General features: G+C 30.1%; 1 protein-coding gene across 1 annotated transcript; it reads left to right on the forward strand.

Annotated features, from left to right (window-relative positions):
* The first annotated feature begins 5448 nt into the window (after positions 1-5448).
* On the forward strand, positions 5449-9941 carry LOC145120312 (protein MODIFYING WALL LIGNIN-1-like). Its single transcript, XM_079056140.1, has 3 exons — positions 5449-5712; positions 5818-6011; positions 9597-9941. The coding sequence occupies exons 1-3, from the start codon at positions 5596-5598 to the stop codon at positions 9814-9816; spliced, it is 531 nt and encodes a 176-aa protein (XP_078912266.1). The 5' UTR covers positions 5449-5595; the 3' UTR covers positions 9817-9941.
* Positions 9942-15149: the final 5208 nt, after the last annotated feature.

The raw sequence follows: 15149 nt of genomic DNA on the forward strand, positions 1-15149 counted from the left end.
ATAGCAGCAAGCGAGGCAGCAAAGGAGGCTATATGGCTAAAGAACTTCATTGGAGACCTTGGAGTAGTACCGGCTATAAAGGAGCCTATGGAGATTTTCGGTGATAGTGAAAGTGCAGTTGCCTTAGCCAAGGAACCAAGGGATCACGGAAGATCCAGACACATCGACAGAAAATACCATTTCATCAGACATCGAATAGAAGAAGGACTCCTCGTGGCAAAGAGGGTATCATCGGATGAGAACGCAGCAGATCCCCTCACGAAGGGACTGGGTAGGGTTAAGCATCTTCAGCATGCAAGGCGCATAGGGCTAAAGGATGATATTAGTTTTTAAAAATTAGATAGCTTTGAAATTTGTAAAGTGTAATTGACATTTGATGATAAATAAAAGTTGTTGTTTATTTATAAGTAAGGTGTTGCTATCTTCTATCAATCGTTTACTATCATTTCATTTTGCATGTTTTGACTTCCAGAATAATTATGTTATGGTATATCATATTATTTAAATTCTCCACAGTCGGTCATATGTTGGAAGTAGATATGAATCAAGGTTGTCATGAAGCTGGCTTGTAGATGTCTAAAGTGTTGGACATAGCAAGAGTTGCTACAACATTCATGAGTGCTCATAAGTTCTGAGTATTGGATTCAACCCACGCTCACTTGTATCACTTCATGGAATTTATCTCGAGTGATCGTGAGACAGTAATATCATATAAGTCTTCAAACCTAGAGATATGAGTTGTTGACTATGAGTTGGTTATACATTGATTGTACGAAAACGCATTGGTAACTCGATGTTATAAAACGTGCCTTTGTGTAGAATTCAACAAGTAGTAGAACAAGCAAATGAGTCGAAGTTTATATGTTCCTTCTTGGATTAGAAGCGATATCTGGGCCCCTCGATGATTTTGTTGTGACCTATGTACCGGGCCCGGTCAGAACTAAATTGATGTGTTCGATTAAGTTCTATGTCAAACAAATCGGAAATCGGGAAACAAACTGTTGGACAATAAGTAAGACATTGTTCCATGCATTTGTCCGACTGATATCATGAGAGCAGAGGATTATATGATCACTTATCTTAAATGGCGTATCATCATCATCTCAGTTCCGCGAGACTTTGAAAGAGCTACGATTGTTGATCGGTTCCTGAAGTCATTCTTGCAGTTATAGTTATTAGACTTATCCAAGTGGGAGACTGTTGGATTAGGTGTCTAAGTTCATAACTATTTCTGGAATGTACTTGACCCGGTTGGCATGGTCCATTTAGGTTGCATGGCATTGCAACACTTGGATAGACAAAATGAGAGGAAGGACACTTAAGGTTTATTAATATATTATAAGTTCTAATATATTAATAATATTATTTAATTAGTATTGATCAAGAATTAATTTAGAATTAATTTGGTGATCAAAAGGAGACTAATTAAATATATGGGGTTGATTGTGTAAATCATCCATTCTTATATAGTGGGCTAATGATCCATGGTTTATTGAATTGGGCTAAAACCCATAAGGTGCTCCATGGATAGTCCATGGAGGTTATAAACCCATTGATCATGGAATATGAAAAGCCATGTCAATTAGGGTTTACATGTTGTAACCTTACTTGTGACACAACTATAAAAGGACCCCATGGGCTACCAAAATCGGCACTATGTGTAGAACAAGAGGGCTAGCCGATTTTGAGTGAGTGTGGACTTCTCTCAAAGTTATTCCAAGAGTTGTGGTGTTGTGTGAAACATTTGAGGCATCACACTTGAGGTGCTAGGCTCACAAGGTTCTCAAGGAATCCAAGCAACAAGAAAGGTATGTTCTCCTACTAGCTTTTATGTTTCAAAGTTCCCCATGCCATGCTAGTTAGGTTAAGAACCTTGGAAAATCAAATTTGCATGTATCTTAGTAAAACATAGATCCAAGGTTTCTAGGGTTGCATGTACACTTTAGGAGTGTTAGAATGCTCAAAACCCATTAATTGGCTGCGTAACAATAACATCGGACTGGGGGGACTTGATGATATATGGTCCATTAGCATGGCCTAGACAGCTCTGGAGCGCCAGCCTTTCCTGGCGCTCCCTTGCCAGCCTTGCCTGATGCTCCCTTTCTAGCCTTGCCTGGTGCGCGCCCGCCAGCCTCGCCCGACGCCTCTAGGCGGCCTTGCCCAACTCCTTGCTAGCTGGGCCTGAATTGGGCTGGCCCAAGGCCTGAATTAGTTCCCTTGACCTAATTGTCCCCTCTAAAGTGAACAGTATCTCCTCCATGGAGGGGTATCCTTTCCCCTTGGCTCAGCCGCCACCCTAGACTCCGGCCGGGTGCCTCAGCCACCACCTTCCGCCGTTAGCCACCATACACTACCGCCAACACCAACACCAAGATGGTTATCTCTAGCTATGGAGAACCATCTCAGATCTAACTTGATCGTTGGAGCCCGCTCCCGGGGCACAGTCCCTAGGGCGGCTCTAACACATCTCTCTGATTGTGACTAGCAGATCTCTCCGCCCTAGCTGCCATCAAGAGAAGAGAAAGAAAGAAGAGGTGGTTCAGATCTATGTCGCATCAGGAGGATTAGAAAAAATATCAGTAGCTTGAATAAATAATCTCTATTGATTTCATGTATCTTAAATTCATACTTTTGATATAAAAAATTAAAACAATTGAAGTCCATAAATAAACGAATATGAGTTAGAATTTAAATGATGCTATTTAATATACTGTATACAATATGTGATATATATATATATATATATATATATATATATATATATATACCGGTTCCGCGCGGGTGCCCAACGAGTAGTGGTTCCGTAAAAATAAGAACCGAAATCGGAACCACTTAAAACGGTTTCGATTCCAGAAACGATAGTTCCGAGGCGGTTCTGGTTTCGAAATAGGGTACCAAGTTCCGTTTCTCATCCCTACAAGTCATGGAGTAACTACTTTACGGTTGTAATGATAATTGAATATTTGGTGTACACAAATATATATATATATACTAGGCGAATGCCTGCGCGTTGCGCAGCAACACCTATATATTTAAAATATTTACAAATATATGTTTTTTTTTTAATATTACAATAACGTTGTTGTTAAATTTGATATAATAATTCGTATAATAAATTGATATAATATATTGATTATTTTGAATTTTATGATAATATATACATCTATTATAACTGTATAATCTTAACCGTTTGAATGACTTCTATCTGCGAGTTACTCATGAATAAAATTAAATATAATATATGGTTTAATGTTATTTATAGTTGTTGTTATTGTTAATTAATTTTTTAAAATTTATTTGTTTAACGTTTTAATTTCTATTATTATAATGATTTAAAACATCAAACATTGTTTTTTGATTTTAAAGGTAACAATATAATCATTTATATAGAGTTATTTTTAACTATTGTTATTATAAGTTATTTTAAACTACTTATTTGAAAACTTTTAACGATTGTACAAATATCTTTAGGAAATCTTTTAATTAAATTGAGATTATAATTTAGTATTTGCATTTAGCACTACAATTTATCATTTTTAACTATTCACAAAATATTCTTTGAGTTTTTTAATGGAACTGAAATTTACATTTAAGTTGACATTGTAATGTTATATAATTAAATTAACAAATTAAGTATTTTGTCCAAACTGTTCAAAAGTTGTAGCTTTAAATTGATAATTGTTTATATACAACAACATGTTAAATCTAATAAATTAAGTATAATATGTTAAAAGGTAAAGATATAACTTTATAAGTAGAACTAAATATATTATTTTAATATTGAAATTTAGTTTATTTATGATTAAACTTTAGGTTTGATATTTACTTAACCTTATTAACCAACTTATAATCATTATTAGAAATAAAATATAATTTATCAATTTTAACTATTTACAAAATATTCTTTGGATTGTTTAAGTTAAACTAAAATTTATATTTAAGTTAATCCTGTAATGTTACATTTAAATTTATAATTTAATTATTTTATACAAATTATTCAAAAGTTGTAGTTTTAAAATGATAATGGTTTACTTCCAACAATATATTAAAACTAATAAATTAAGTATAATATGTTAAAAGTTGAAAAACATAACTTTATAAGTAGAAATAAATATATTATTTTAATATTGAAATTTAGTTTATATATGATTACACTTTAGGTTTGATATTTATTTAATCTTATTAACCAAGTTATAATCATTATTAGAAAGAAATTGAAAAGTCATGGGAGTTTCAAATGAATGTGGTGAAAAGAAAAATACATGAGAGTTTCAAATGAATGTGGTGAAAGGAAAAATGCTTCATTTATAATATAGTATGATATGATATATATATATATATATATATATATATATATATATATATATATATACACACACAAAAGTTCAACAAGGAACCATTTTAAACCATAGAACAAGGAACCATTATTTTTCAAGTTTTATATCTTATTATTTATCGAAAAAAATTCTAAAAATATAGAAATTCATAACTTTTTAACTTCTTTCCATTGATATCAAATTTGATAATTTTTTTTTACTTTTTTTATCAGTTCAGATTCACATTGTGAATCCGCACTATAAATCATTAATTTTGTATAAATTCACTGAATAAATCCGCACATATTCACAGTACAGATTCACAATGTGAATTTAAACAAATTCATAGTGTGAATATGAAAATATCATTTTTTAATCGAATTTGATATTAATGGATGAAGGATAAAAAGTTATGAATATTTATATTTTTATTTTTTTTTTGATGAAAAATTTGCTCTAAAAGTTGAGAAAAAATTGGTTCCTTGGTTCTAAGGTTTAAAATGGTTCCTTGTTGAACTCATATATATATATATATATATATATATATATATATATATATATATATATATATATATATATATATATATATATATATATATATATCATGATTACAAGGAATATGACACTTAGGAAATAGTAATTGACATAACCACTCCTCCTTCTTCTACTCAACTTGGATGTTAGCTAGTTAGTCAAGTCATTATGAAGCAACGTTTCATATATATATATATATATATATATATATATATATATATATATATATATATATATATATATATATATATATATATATATATATATATATATATATAACCACTCCTACTCAACTTGGATGTTGGCCATTTAGTCAACTCATGATGAAGTAATGGGCATCATATATAAATATATATATATATATATATATATATATATATATATATATATATATATATATATATAAACCCACGTGATCATTTCCTATATTATATTAGTATATAACTTATACACACCATGTTCCAAGGTGCAATTATCCGTCAAATATATTCAACTAGCAGGGATGGTATATCTACCTTCCTTCGAAGCAATGACTCCCTATTCTCCTCCCCCACATATACCCCCCCTCCCCCCCCCCCCCCCCCCCTCTATACGAAGACACATAAAAGAACTGAAAGAATCGTTTTAACCACGACTTTTCTTTTTCTTTTCTTTGAGTAATGTCCAAGCTCTTGTTCCATTCTCTCTTGCTTCTATTTCTCATCATATAATAACCAAATACACAAACAGGAATAAATCTTTTTACATGGAAAAACAACACCAAACCAGAATCATTTTTCATGTTTTGATCATCGCCATCATCATCTTCCTTAGCATTGCTTCTTTTGCTTTATGCATCATTTGTGAGTTCAAGAAATCAAAGGTATTTTCATATATATACTTCAAACAGCCACTTGCTAATTTTACGTGGGCTAGCTCCGGTCGTTTGAACTTAGTAGTTGGCGGGTTTTAATTCTCCGTTTTGCAGAAAGAGGAGATTCGAGTGGATGGAAAGTTATGCTATTTGCCTCAAAGCCGGGCATTTGTTTATGGAATTGCAGCTTTGATATGTTCCTTCATTGCCCAAGTCATAGGGACAGGGTTCTTCATTTTCTGTAGAAGATCAGCCGATTTCAAGTCTTCAAAGAGTTCCTTTGCAAGCATTATTTTGTGTCTCTCATGGTAACTTCGTTTCAAACCCACTACTCAATTCGATTTGCAATATTCGATACTATATCAGATTTGACATTTTATTTGTTAAAGTAAAATGAAATGGTTTACAACTTTGAAATTGATAAGATTCAATAAAAGCATCAGTACTGTTTTTGTTGGTAAAATTTTCCAAATAAAACCGAATAATGTTTATATGCGGTTTTAAAAATGGTGTTATGCCTGACGTATTTCTTTAGTTAATACGTACATATACCAATTCTAAAGGATAACGACATTCTATTTTTAGCCGCGAATGTATCCTTTTGAAAACGTTATTATTCTGGATTAATTTGTGTTCTTGAAAGTAGGATATATACTTCTGCCTTTTTTTCTTTTTTTTTTTTAGTTAAAGATGTCATATATGTAACTAATAGTTCCATTTTGATGGTGATCTTCTTTCAAAATAATTATGAAAATAATACAAACGGTGTTGTTTTCTACAAAGAGACTTCCGAACAACATCAAAATGTGAAAGTTGAGCATCAATTCTTTCGTTTTTTCTATTACAACCGTTCAATTATAATATCATATTTTCAATATTTTTCTTATTAAATTATTATATACTGAAAAATCTATCTATTTATAAAAATATAATGTATTTTCTATTTCGATAATATTAATATAACTTAATATATTTTTCAAATTACAATATTGTTTCTAATCGACAAAATTCACCAATACGTTATACTAGTAAACAAACAAACGGATTCGTTTTACATGGAACTATGGAAGCGAAGGTTTGCACCTCCATGAAATTAAAACTTTTTGTAATTTGAAATATAAAAAAAAGTTGAAAATCTGTATTTTGAGTTATTTTATTTTGTAGTCGAAAATCTAGATCCTCCCTATTGTTCCCTTCATGAGTATTCATATACAGATTCAAACTCTTAAAAATTGATAGAGAAAATTACAGCAACGGTCCCTACGGTTTGGTTGAATTAGCAGTTTTGGTCCTTAAGTTTAAAATTTGATAGGTTATATCCTTGTGGTTTGTCAATATTGTGCATTACAAGTCCTTGCCTTTTATCATTTTCTTTTAACTATATATATATATATATATATATATATATATATATATATATATATATATATATATATATATATATATATATATATATCTTTTAAAGATATATATATATATATATATATATATATATATATATATATAGATCATAACTTTAATAGAATTAATACAGATTATTTATAAATCTATTTTTATTATTTTAAATCAATTATCTAAGTTATATAAAATCATATTATTATTTATTTTTAGATTTACTTAATTATCTTTCTTTTGGTGATTTAAAAATCTTTTAACATTTTTGAGCGTTTTGTTTGAATATATTATTTGATGTTGTTTTTTAACGTTTTGTTTGTTTACATTATATAATTTTTTTTTTGTTATTTTAATATTTTTTTAATAGACAAATTAAAATAATAACCCAAATATTTTTGACGTTTTATTTAAATATATTATTTGATGTCGTTTTTTAATATTTTCTTCGTTTACATTATATAATAATGTTTTTTTATACATTTTGATGAAAAAACAAATTAAAATGATAAACTAGATAACTATAAATCGCCCAATATAATTATTTAATGTTGTTTTTTTATGTGTTTTTTGTTTACAATATTCACTTATGTGTTAGTATTTGTTCTTTCATTCAGTTTTATGGTTCTATGTGTTTTTCGTTTACATGATTCGTTTTTATGTCAACACTTCTTCATTTATTGCGTATAATTATATTTTTTTGTATAACTATTTATGAAAAAAACCAAAGTAAAACTATTCAATCTAATATATATATATATATATATATATATATATACACAAAGAAAAAGAAAAAAACCAACATTAAATAATTTGAATGGAAGACTAATAGTTATCCAGGTTATTGTTTAATATTTTTATAGAAATAAAAGTAAAAAAATATATATAATTTAAACGAACAAAACATTAAAAAAACAACATTAAACAATATATACAAATAAAACGTCAAAAATATTAAAAGGTTTTCAAACCACAAAAACAAAGATCAATAAATAAAGCAATAAATAATAATAATAATAATAACAATAATAGGAATAAAAATAATAATAATAATAATAATAATAATAATAATAATAATAATAATAATAATATAACTTTATGTAATTTGGAAATTTGATTTAAAAAAATGAAAATAATTTTATAAATAATCTATATTAATTCTGTTAAAATAAAGATAAATAAACAATAATTTATATATATATATATATATATATATATATATATATATATATATATATATATATATATATAGTTGTTAAAAGAAAAAATAAAGTAATTGGTCTTTTTATATGGAGCAACGACCTGTAGTGCAATATTCACAAACCACAGAGATGTAACCTATCAAATTTTAAACTTAGGGACCACAATTGAAAATTTGATTAGGGACCATTTTTGTAATGTACTCAATTTGATATTATCATGAATTAGTAATTAGTGTGAATATATATATATATATATATATATATATATATATATATATATATATATATATATATATATATATATATATATATATAGGGGGAAGGGTTATTTGGAAAACAAAAAAACCCTAAAAATCATAAAAATGCATAAAAAAAAATACCTAGAGATCGCAAAACTTTTTTTTGAATTTTTTTATGAAAAAATCGTAGCTTTTTAAAGAAATTCGTTGAAAAACATTTTGAAAAAAAAGCTGCGATTTTTTTTTTCAGCGAATTTTAATAAAAAGCTACGATTTTTTATAAAAAAAATTCAAAAAAAAGTCTTGTGATCTCTAAGTATTTTTTTATGCATTTTTATGATTTTTAGGGTTTTTTGTTTTCCATAGAACCTAAACCTATATATATATATATATATATATATATATATATATATATATATATATATATATATATATATATAACTTTTTAAAATGAACATTTGGTATTTATTGTTTGAAAATCAAGGTATTTAGAAAGCTTGGATTATTTAAAGTCGTGAAACATAATTTCAGATTAAAGCATTTCGGTAGCACACACGAATGTCTTTAATCAGATAAAACCAAGTATTCAAGAACAGAGAATGAAGAAAATTATATAATCTTGTGTACCAGAATTCGTATATGATAATGAAGACAAAATTAAACATCTTGTCCAAAAACTACCAACACTGTCATATAACAGTTTTCTAACCATTATAAAATTGTCTCTAAAATCCCCTTAAAACCGGGTATAGGATTAGGTCGAAAAACGACCCTGCTCCTTGGACCCTGCCAGAGATTGCCATCCCTTGGACCCTGCTGCCAGGGGCGATGTCCCATGACCCCCATCAATTGAGGGGCTGCCCATAAATAGCAATGTACTTTCAAGCAAAACAAAGTTAAACAAATATTAAATCTAGACCATCCTAACTTGTTTTATATTTATCAAGGAAAAATTGATCAACAAATTTATCTAATTACACTTAAATAATATTAGTGATACATATCACCAACAATTATGCTATATATTTTTTTTTCTAAAATTATATTATTTTAACTATAGGACGAGTTTTTTCATGGCGTTTATTTTGATGGGAATCGCATCAAGCATGAGCCAGAAACAGATATACGGGAAAGGGTGGGTGGACGGGAACTGTTACCTTGTGAAGAATGGTGTATATGTTGCTTCTGGAATACTTTTCCTTATCGCCATCATTTCAACAATCTTTTCGTGTTTCTTAATCCTTAATATGCATCGACCTGTGCACGCTCAAGTGAAATGAGATACAACTCACCCTTTAACTCTTGGTCATATATAGTGCAAGCCTAGAAAGATTATATATATAGATATATTTTCTTCTTTAATAACATACTTGTAAAAAAACAAATTTTCAGTGATATAGTTGGATCCTTGTAATTAATTATATTATTTACACTATAACTAAGTTAACTAACATAAATCATTAATAAGAGTTGAAACCTGCACAATAAAAAAGTAAAAAGTTTTTTTTTATTCTTTTTTTATTTTATTTTTAAGTAAATTACACTAATGGTCTATCATGGGCTTATGGATAACCTGCGAGTTCAGTATCTAACTTTTTTGTTCCTACTTGGACGATCCTTTAAATTTCACTCTTTTTTTTTCTTTTTTTTTATTTGGTTTAATATATATATATATATATATATATATATATATATATATATATATATATATATATATATATATATATATATATATAGAAGGATAGTTCAAATAAAAATAGTAAATAGTGTGAGAACGTAAAAACACTATTTTATGTTATTATTCTGCAATGAATTTTGTATCCACAGCTTTATGTCATTATTCGCCAATGAATAAAAGAATATTCATATGTTAAAACTAAATTAGATTTTTACTACAAAAATACACATACATGAATTTATAATAGAATAATAACATTCTAACGAATATATGAACAATCAAATGTTAATATTCATATTAAAATTACTTCAACAACACACATATACATCATTCATTACAGAATAATAACATAAACATAGTGTTTTTACGTTCTCACATTATTTGTTGTTTTTATTTGAACTTACTTCTATATATATATATATATATATATATATATATATATATATATATATATATATATATATATGATTCAGTGTAATGTACCATACGCTGATGAGGGCTTGAAAAATCTATGCTAATGGTTAAGTTAAAACACTACAGCTTATCATACGCATCATGCCACTCTTTCCCTCTTCTTCTAATAAAAGTGATTAATAAGTCATCATATGAAACCACATGCTAATGAAATCTCGCAATAGTATGTCAGTGAATGGTAGTTCAAACCTATACTATCAGGAGACATCACAAACGTACTTGATTACAAGCCGCAACTTTGATACACTGATCGCCTTCTCCAGTCCCATATTTGCTGCTAATGTCAAAAGGGAGGAGAGACTTGCTAAATGTGAGACTAAGTGAAGAAAAATATAAGGGGGAGCCAAACTGTCAAATTGATAGCTGATATAAATATTCTATGAACTGCTAAATGTGAGACTAAGTGAAGCAAAATCTAGGGGGGTGGGCAAACTTTCAAACTGATTGCTAATATCAATATTCTATCAGCTCATCATCTATTCGTCTGTTGCAACTCATAAATGTTGCTTCTACTGCTGATAATAAAAAATGGGAAGAGTCATATACTTTCTCAGGGGGAGCACGAGCTTAAGAATTTTTGAAGATTAGTTTAACATCATCAAATAGGGGAAATTGTAAGGTCACACCTTATGATCTAATGAGTCAAACACTCAATACGCTGACCACCAGCGCTAGCGCTAACATCAGCGTCAACACCTCGTGAAGATCAGCATCAGCGTGTAGTAGGCCTGGCAATGGAGCGGGTTTTGACCCTGATCCGATCCAAACCCTTAACAATTATACGGGTTTGGAGCATAGTTTTTGATATGTTTACCCGTTAACGACCCATACCCGCTAACCCTTTTATTAAAAGGGTCGGGTATGGATCATCATCGATCCGCTCCATTTATAACCCGCCCCATATAAATTTTAGAATCATACAATATAGTTTATACTGCGTAAAGTTTACTTTAAATTCCAATTGAAAGTCCAAAGAGAAAAGGCCAAAAACTAAACTGTTTTTACATAAGACTCGAGGACTCAACTTCTAGACTTCCACTCTTCTCCCAAGAATCATGATGTTATCATCATGTAATCACCAATTTCATTTATAAATCAATAAATTCATTTATCAACCGGAAGAAAGTTTGTAATTCCTATTCTCTATCAATGCAATCAACGGTCAAAAACCAATCGGAAGTAACTACAATAATGATTTTAATTCCAATCGAAAGTCTATGAGTACATAATGTGTTTTCTAAATCAACATTTGTTTTATTTAATAAATGTGATTTTATGATTTAAGTAAAATGTGTTTGATTATTCAAAAAACCAACGGGTTACGGGGTGGGTTTGGATATCTGCTGATTCGGTGGATAAGGGTATGGATTTGATTATTCAAAACCCTGAGGGTTACGGAGCGGGTTTGGATCAGATTTTGGAATTTGTTAAAAGGGTTTGGATCAATGTCGATTCGCTCCAAACCCGCCCCATTGCCACGTCTAGCGTGTAGTTATTTAATCTAATGTAATCTTTGTATATTAGGTAATTATACAGATATGTACAGAATAGATAGCAGATCCAATATCTTTATGATAAGGATCGGATCTTAGTATATATTAGATACAATCCCTTGATTGAAGGGATATACTAGTATAGTTTAGTATATATTCAACATTAGGGTGAAACCCTAATGTAAGTCTAGGTGATCGTCTCTGTGACAACCCGTTCTCTTGGTGAAAACAAAACCTTTCTTGGTTAAAGACAATTTGGTAAATATTTTGTGTTCTTCACTTTTTCGGTTCTTTATTTGCTTAATTAGTTTGTTCTTGTTTATTATACTTGAAGTGTATCCGATTGAAAAAATCCTTCAAAAGGCAATCATTTTAGCTGAACAAGAGAGCAACATCCCAGACGCTGATGCAACAAATAATGATCAGCCTATCTCAGATGTTGGTGATCAATTTGAGACTGGTGACTATGAAGGGTTTCTCAACTTGGGGTGTATGGCACAATCCGTTGTTCCTTTAAATATTGTTTATCCTGATTTATATTTGAGGGGGAGATTCCTCAAAGAACTCACAACGACATAGAATCTGAGGATGAACAACTCAATACTAGAAAGAGGAAGGCTTCCTTCTCAGGGGGAGCCAATGACGCTGAAGTTGGAAGCTCTTATGCCGCTTGTGATCCTTCAGCCCCTCCTCCTTTCAAGAAAAACAAGATCACTATTGATCTGAATGATTTAGCTAATGAATGGGATATAACCGTTGAGGAAGTTAGAGAAATTATGATGGAGCATAATGATGTTATTCGAACTAGAAAAGAAGAACGTCGCTCCATTAATCTTGCTCAGACTCTTGCTTCGGCTGATGAAAGTGTTGATGTTCAAAGCTCTAATGTTCAAAACAAGAACATTTAGTTGTTCAACAATAATGTGGTCACACAACACAAGATTTCTAAGAAGAATGACAGGATTGACAGAAATAAGTTTGGAGATGTTCTGGCTTGTAGATTAAAACCTGATCCCATCATCAGGGTAAGATGCACTAAACCAAATAACGAGTCAATGAAGCTTTATTTTGTCAACAAGAAGCTAGAGTATGAATACATTGAGGTTGTGCTTGCTCGTGAGTTAGTCAAATTTTGCTACAGCGTGTGGATACAAATTCAGAAAATTATTGATAAACATAAAAGTATTCATGCTTTAGAGATAAAATTAGCAATTCAACAGCTTCTCAACAAAGCCATAAAGCTGAATCTTGTGCCATCAGCTGGTCTGTATAGACCATCCAATTCAGAAATAATAGGCACCCACAGAATGTCTAAGTATACTAAGTTTCTTCCTCTATATGGCGCTCGCTACATCAACAACAAACCGCCAGTGGGTGTTGAACGAGTTTAGCACATGTTCATTCAAGAACCAGAACATGGTATTTTTATCTTGATAGTCAAAACCACACGTGTTTTCAACGCACTAATGATCTTTCTGCTGCACCTACTGAGCATTTATTTCATCTTTTCATGGAGGGAATTCGTCATATAGAACTTGAAAGAGGATACCGTGCGCTACTTTCTCTTGAGCTTAGCAAAAGATTGGAAGATCTTCAAATTGACGAATTCAGGTGGGTAAAGCCTAAAAACTTGAAAGAAGCTGATAAGTTCTACAATGGTTCTTTTCATGACTCCTATGAAGATGATTAGTTTCGACATCATTAGATAGGGGAGATTGTAAGGTCAAACCTTATGATCTGATTAGTCAAACACTTTACATGCCGACTGCCAGCACCAGCACCAACATCAGCATTAGTGTCAATGCCTCAAGATCTTATCAGCTTCAACGTCTAAATAGTAATCTTATGTAATCTTTGTATATTAAGCAGTTATACTGATATGTATAGAATAGATAGTAAATCCAGTATCTTGGTGATAAGGATTTGTTCTTATTATATATTAGATATAATTCCTTGATTGAAGGGATATACTAGTATAGTTATGCATATATTCAACATTAGGGTGAAACCCTAATGTAAACGTCTTGGTGACCGTCTTTGTAACAATTGTTCTCTTGGTGAGAACAGCTCCTTTCTTGGTGAAAGACATCTTTGTGATTTATTTGTGTTCTTTCCTTTTTATGTTCTTTATTTATTTTAGTTAGTTTGTTCTTTGTTAATTATACTTGAATTGTATCTGATCGATAGAAACCTTCATTCAGAATTCATTCTTTCACTAAATGGTGAAGTATTAGCTTGGAAGAGTACCATGTAATACACCATATGGGTTCTAACAAAAAACTTAAAGTATATTGCGGTTGATTAAATTTCAAAGAAAACAATATGACTAAAAGAGATTTATTCGTGACATCATTGTCGAAATTCAATCATTGATGGTCCTTTTGATGTTCCTTGTGACTATAAGGGTGAACTTACCTCGAGTATGTATCCCAAGTCACACAAGATCACAAGACATATACCCAGTAAGTACCATAACATTTGATAGTTGTTCGAATGTAAATACAACATAGTCAATAAGTCATATCAGAAGATAATAATGTTCGATCCATTATCTAAGCCACTGTCACTGACTAAGTCTGACAGTCAGACAAAGTCAAGAGGAATTAGATTTGCAAATGATTTGGCTTAAACATCTTTAGTTTAGTTAAACAGTATTATTCTTAATTTGATTTTGCAATTATTAAGTGGAGATCTTAATATATGATGAAGATCAGTCATTTCAATTAACTTATCACTATTTTCTCATTTTGCATGTTTGGCACCCCCTTCCCGAGTATTAATTTACTCAAACCTCCATAATCGGTCACACTCATGGATGTAAGTGATTTAAGACTTTCATGAGTATTAGTGGATTGTCCATAGTGGTTGGCTATAAAATAGAGATTGGACTAACATTCGTGAGTAGTTAATAAAGATTTAAGTATTTGATCAACCTGCATGTAACGTACCAAAAATTTAAAAGATATTT

This window comes from Lactuca virosa, chromosome 6, assembly GCF_052849685.1.
Source record: "Lactuca virosa cultivar CGN04683 chromosome 6, Lactuca_virosa_CGN04683_v6, whole genome shotgun sequence".
NCBI classification, from domain to species: domain Eukaryota; kingdom Viridiplantae; phylum Streptophyta; class Magnoliopsida; order Asterales; family Asteraceae; genus Lactuca; species Lactuca virosa.

Excerpts from the sequence above, each read along its gene's own strand:
- LOC145120312 (XM_079056140.1), top strand. The coding sequence starts at position 5,596 with ATGGAAAAACAACACCAAACCAGAATCATTTTTCATGTTTTGATCATC. Across the intron at positions 5,713-5,817 it reads GTGAGTTCAAGAAATCAAAG|AAAGAGGAGATTCGAGTGGA; the intron begins GTATTTTCATAT and ends TCCGTTTTGCAG. Across the intron at positions 6,012-9,596 it reads ATTATTTTGTGTCTCTCATG|GACGAGTTTTTTCATGGCGT; the intron begins GTAACTTCGTTT and ends TTTTAACTATAG.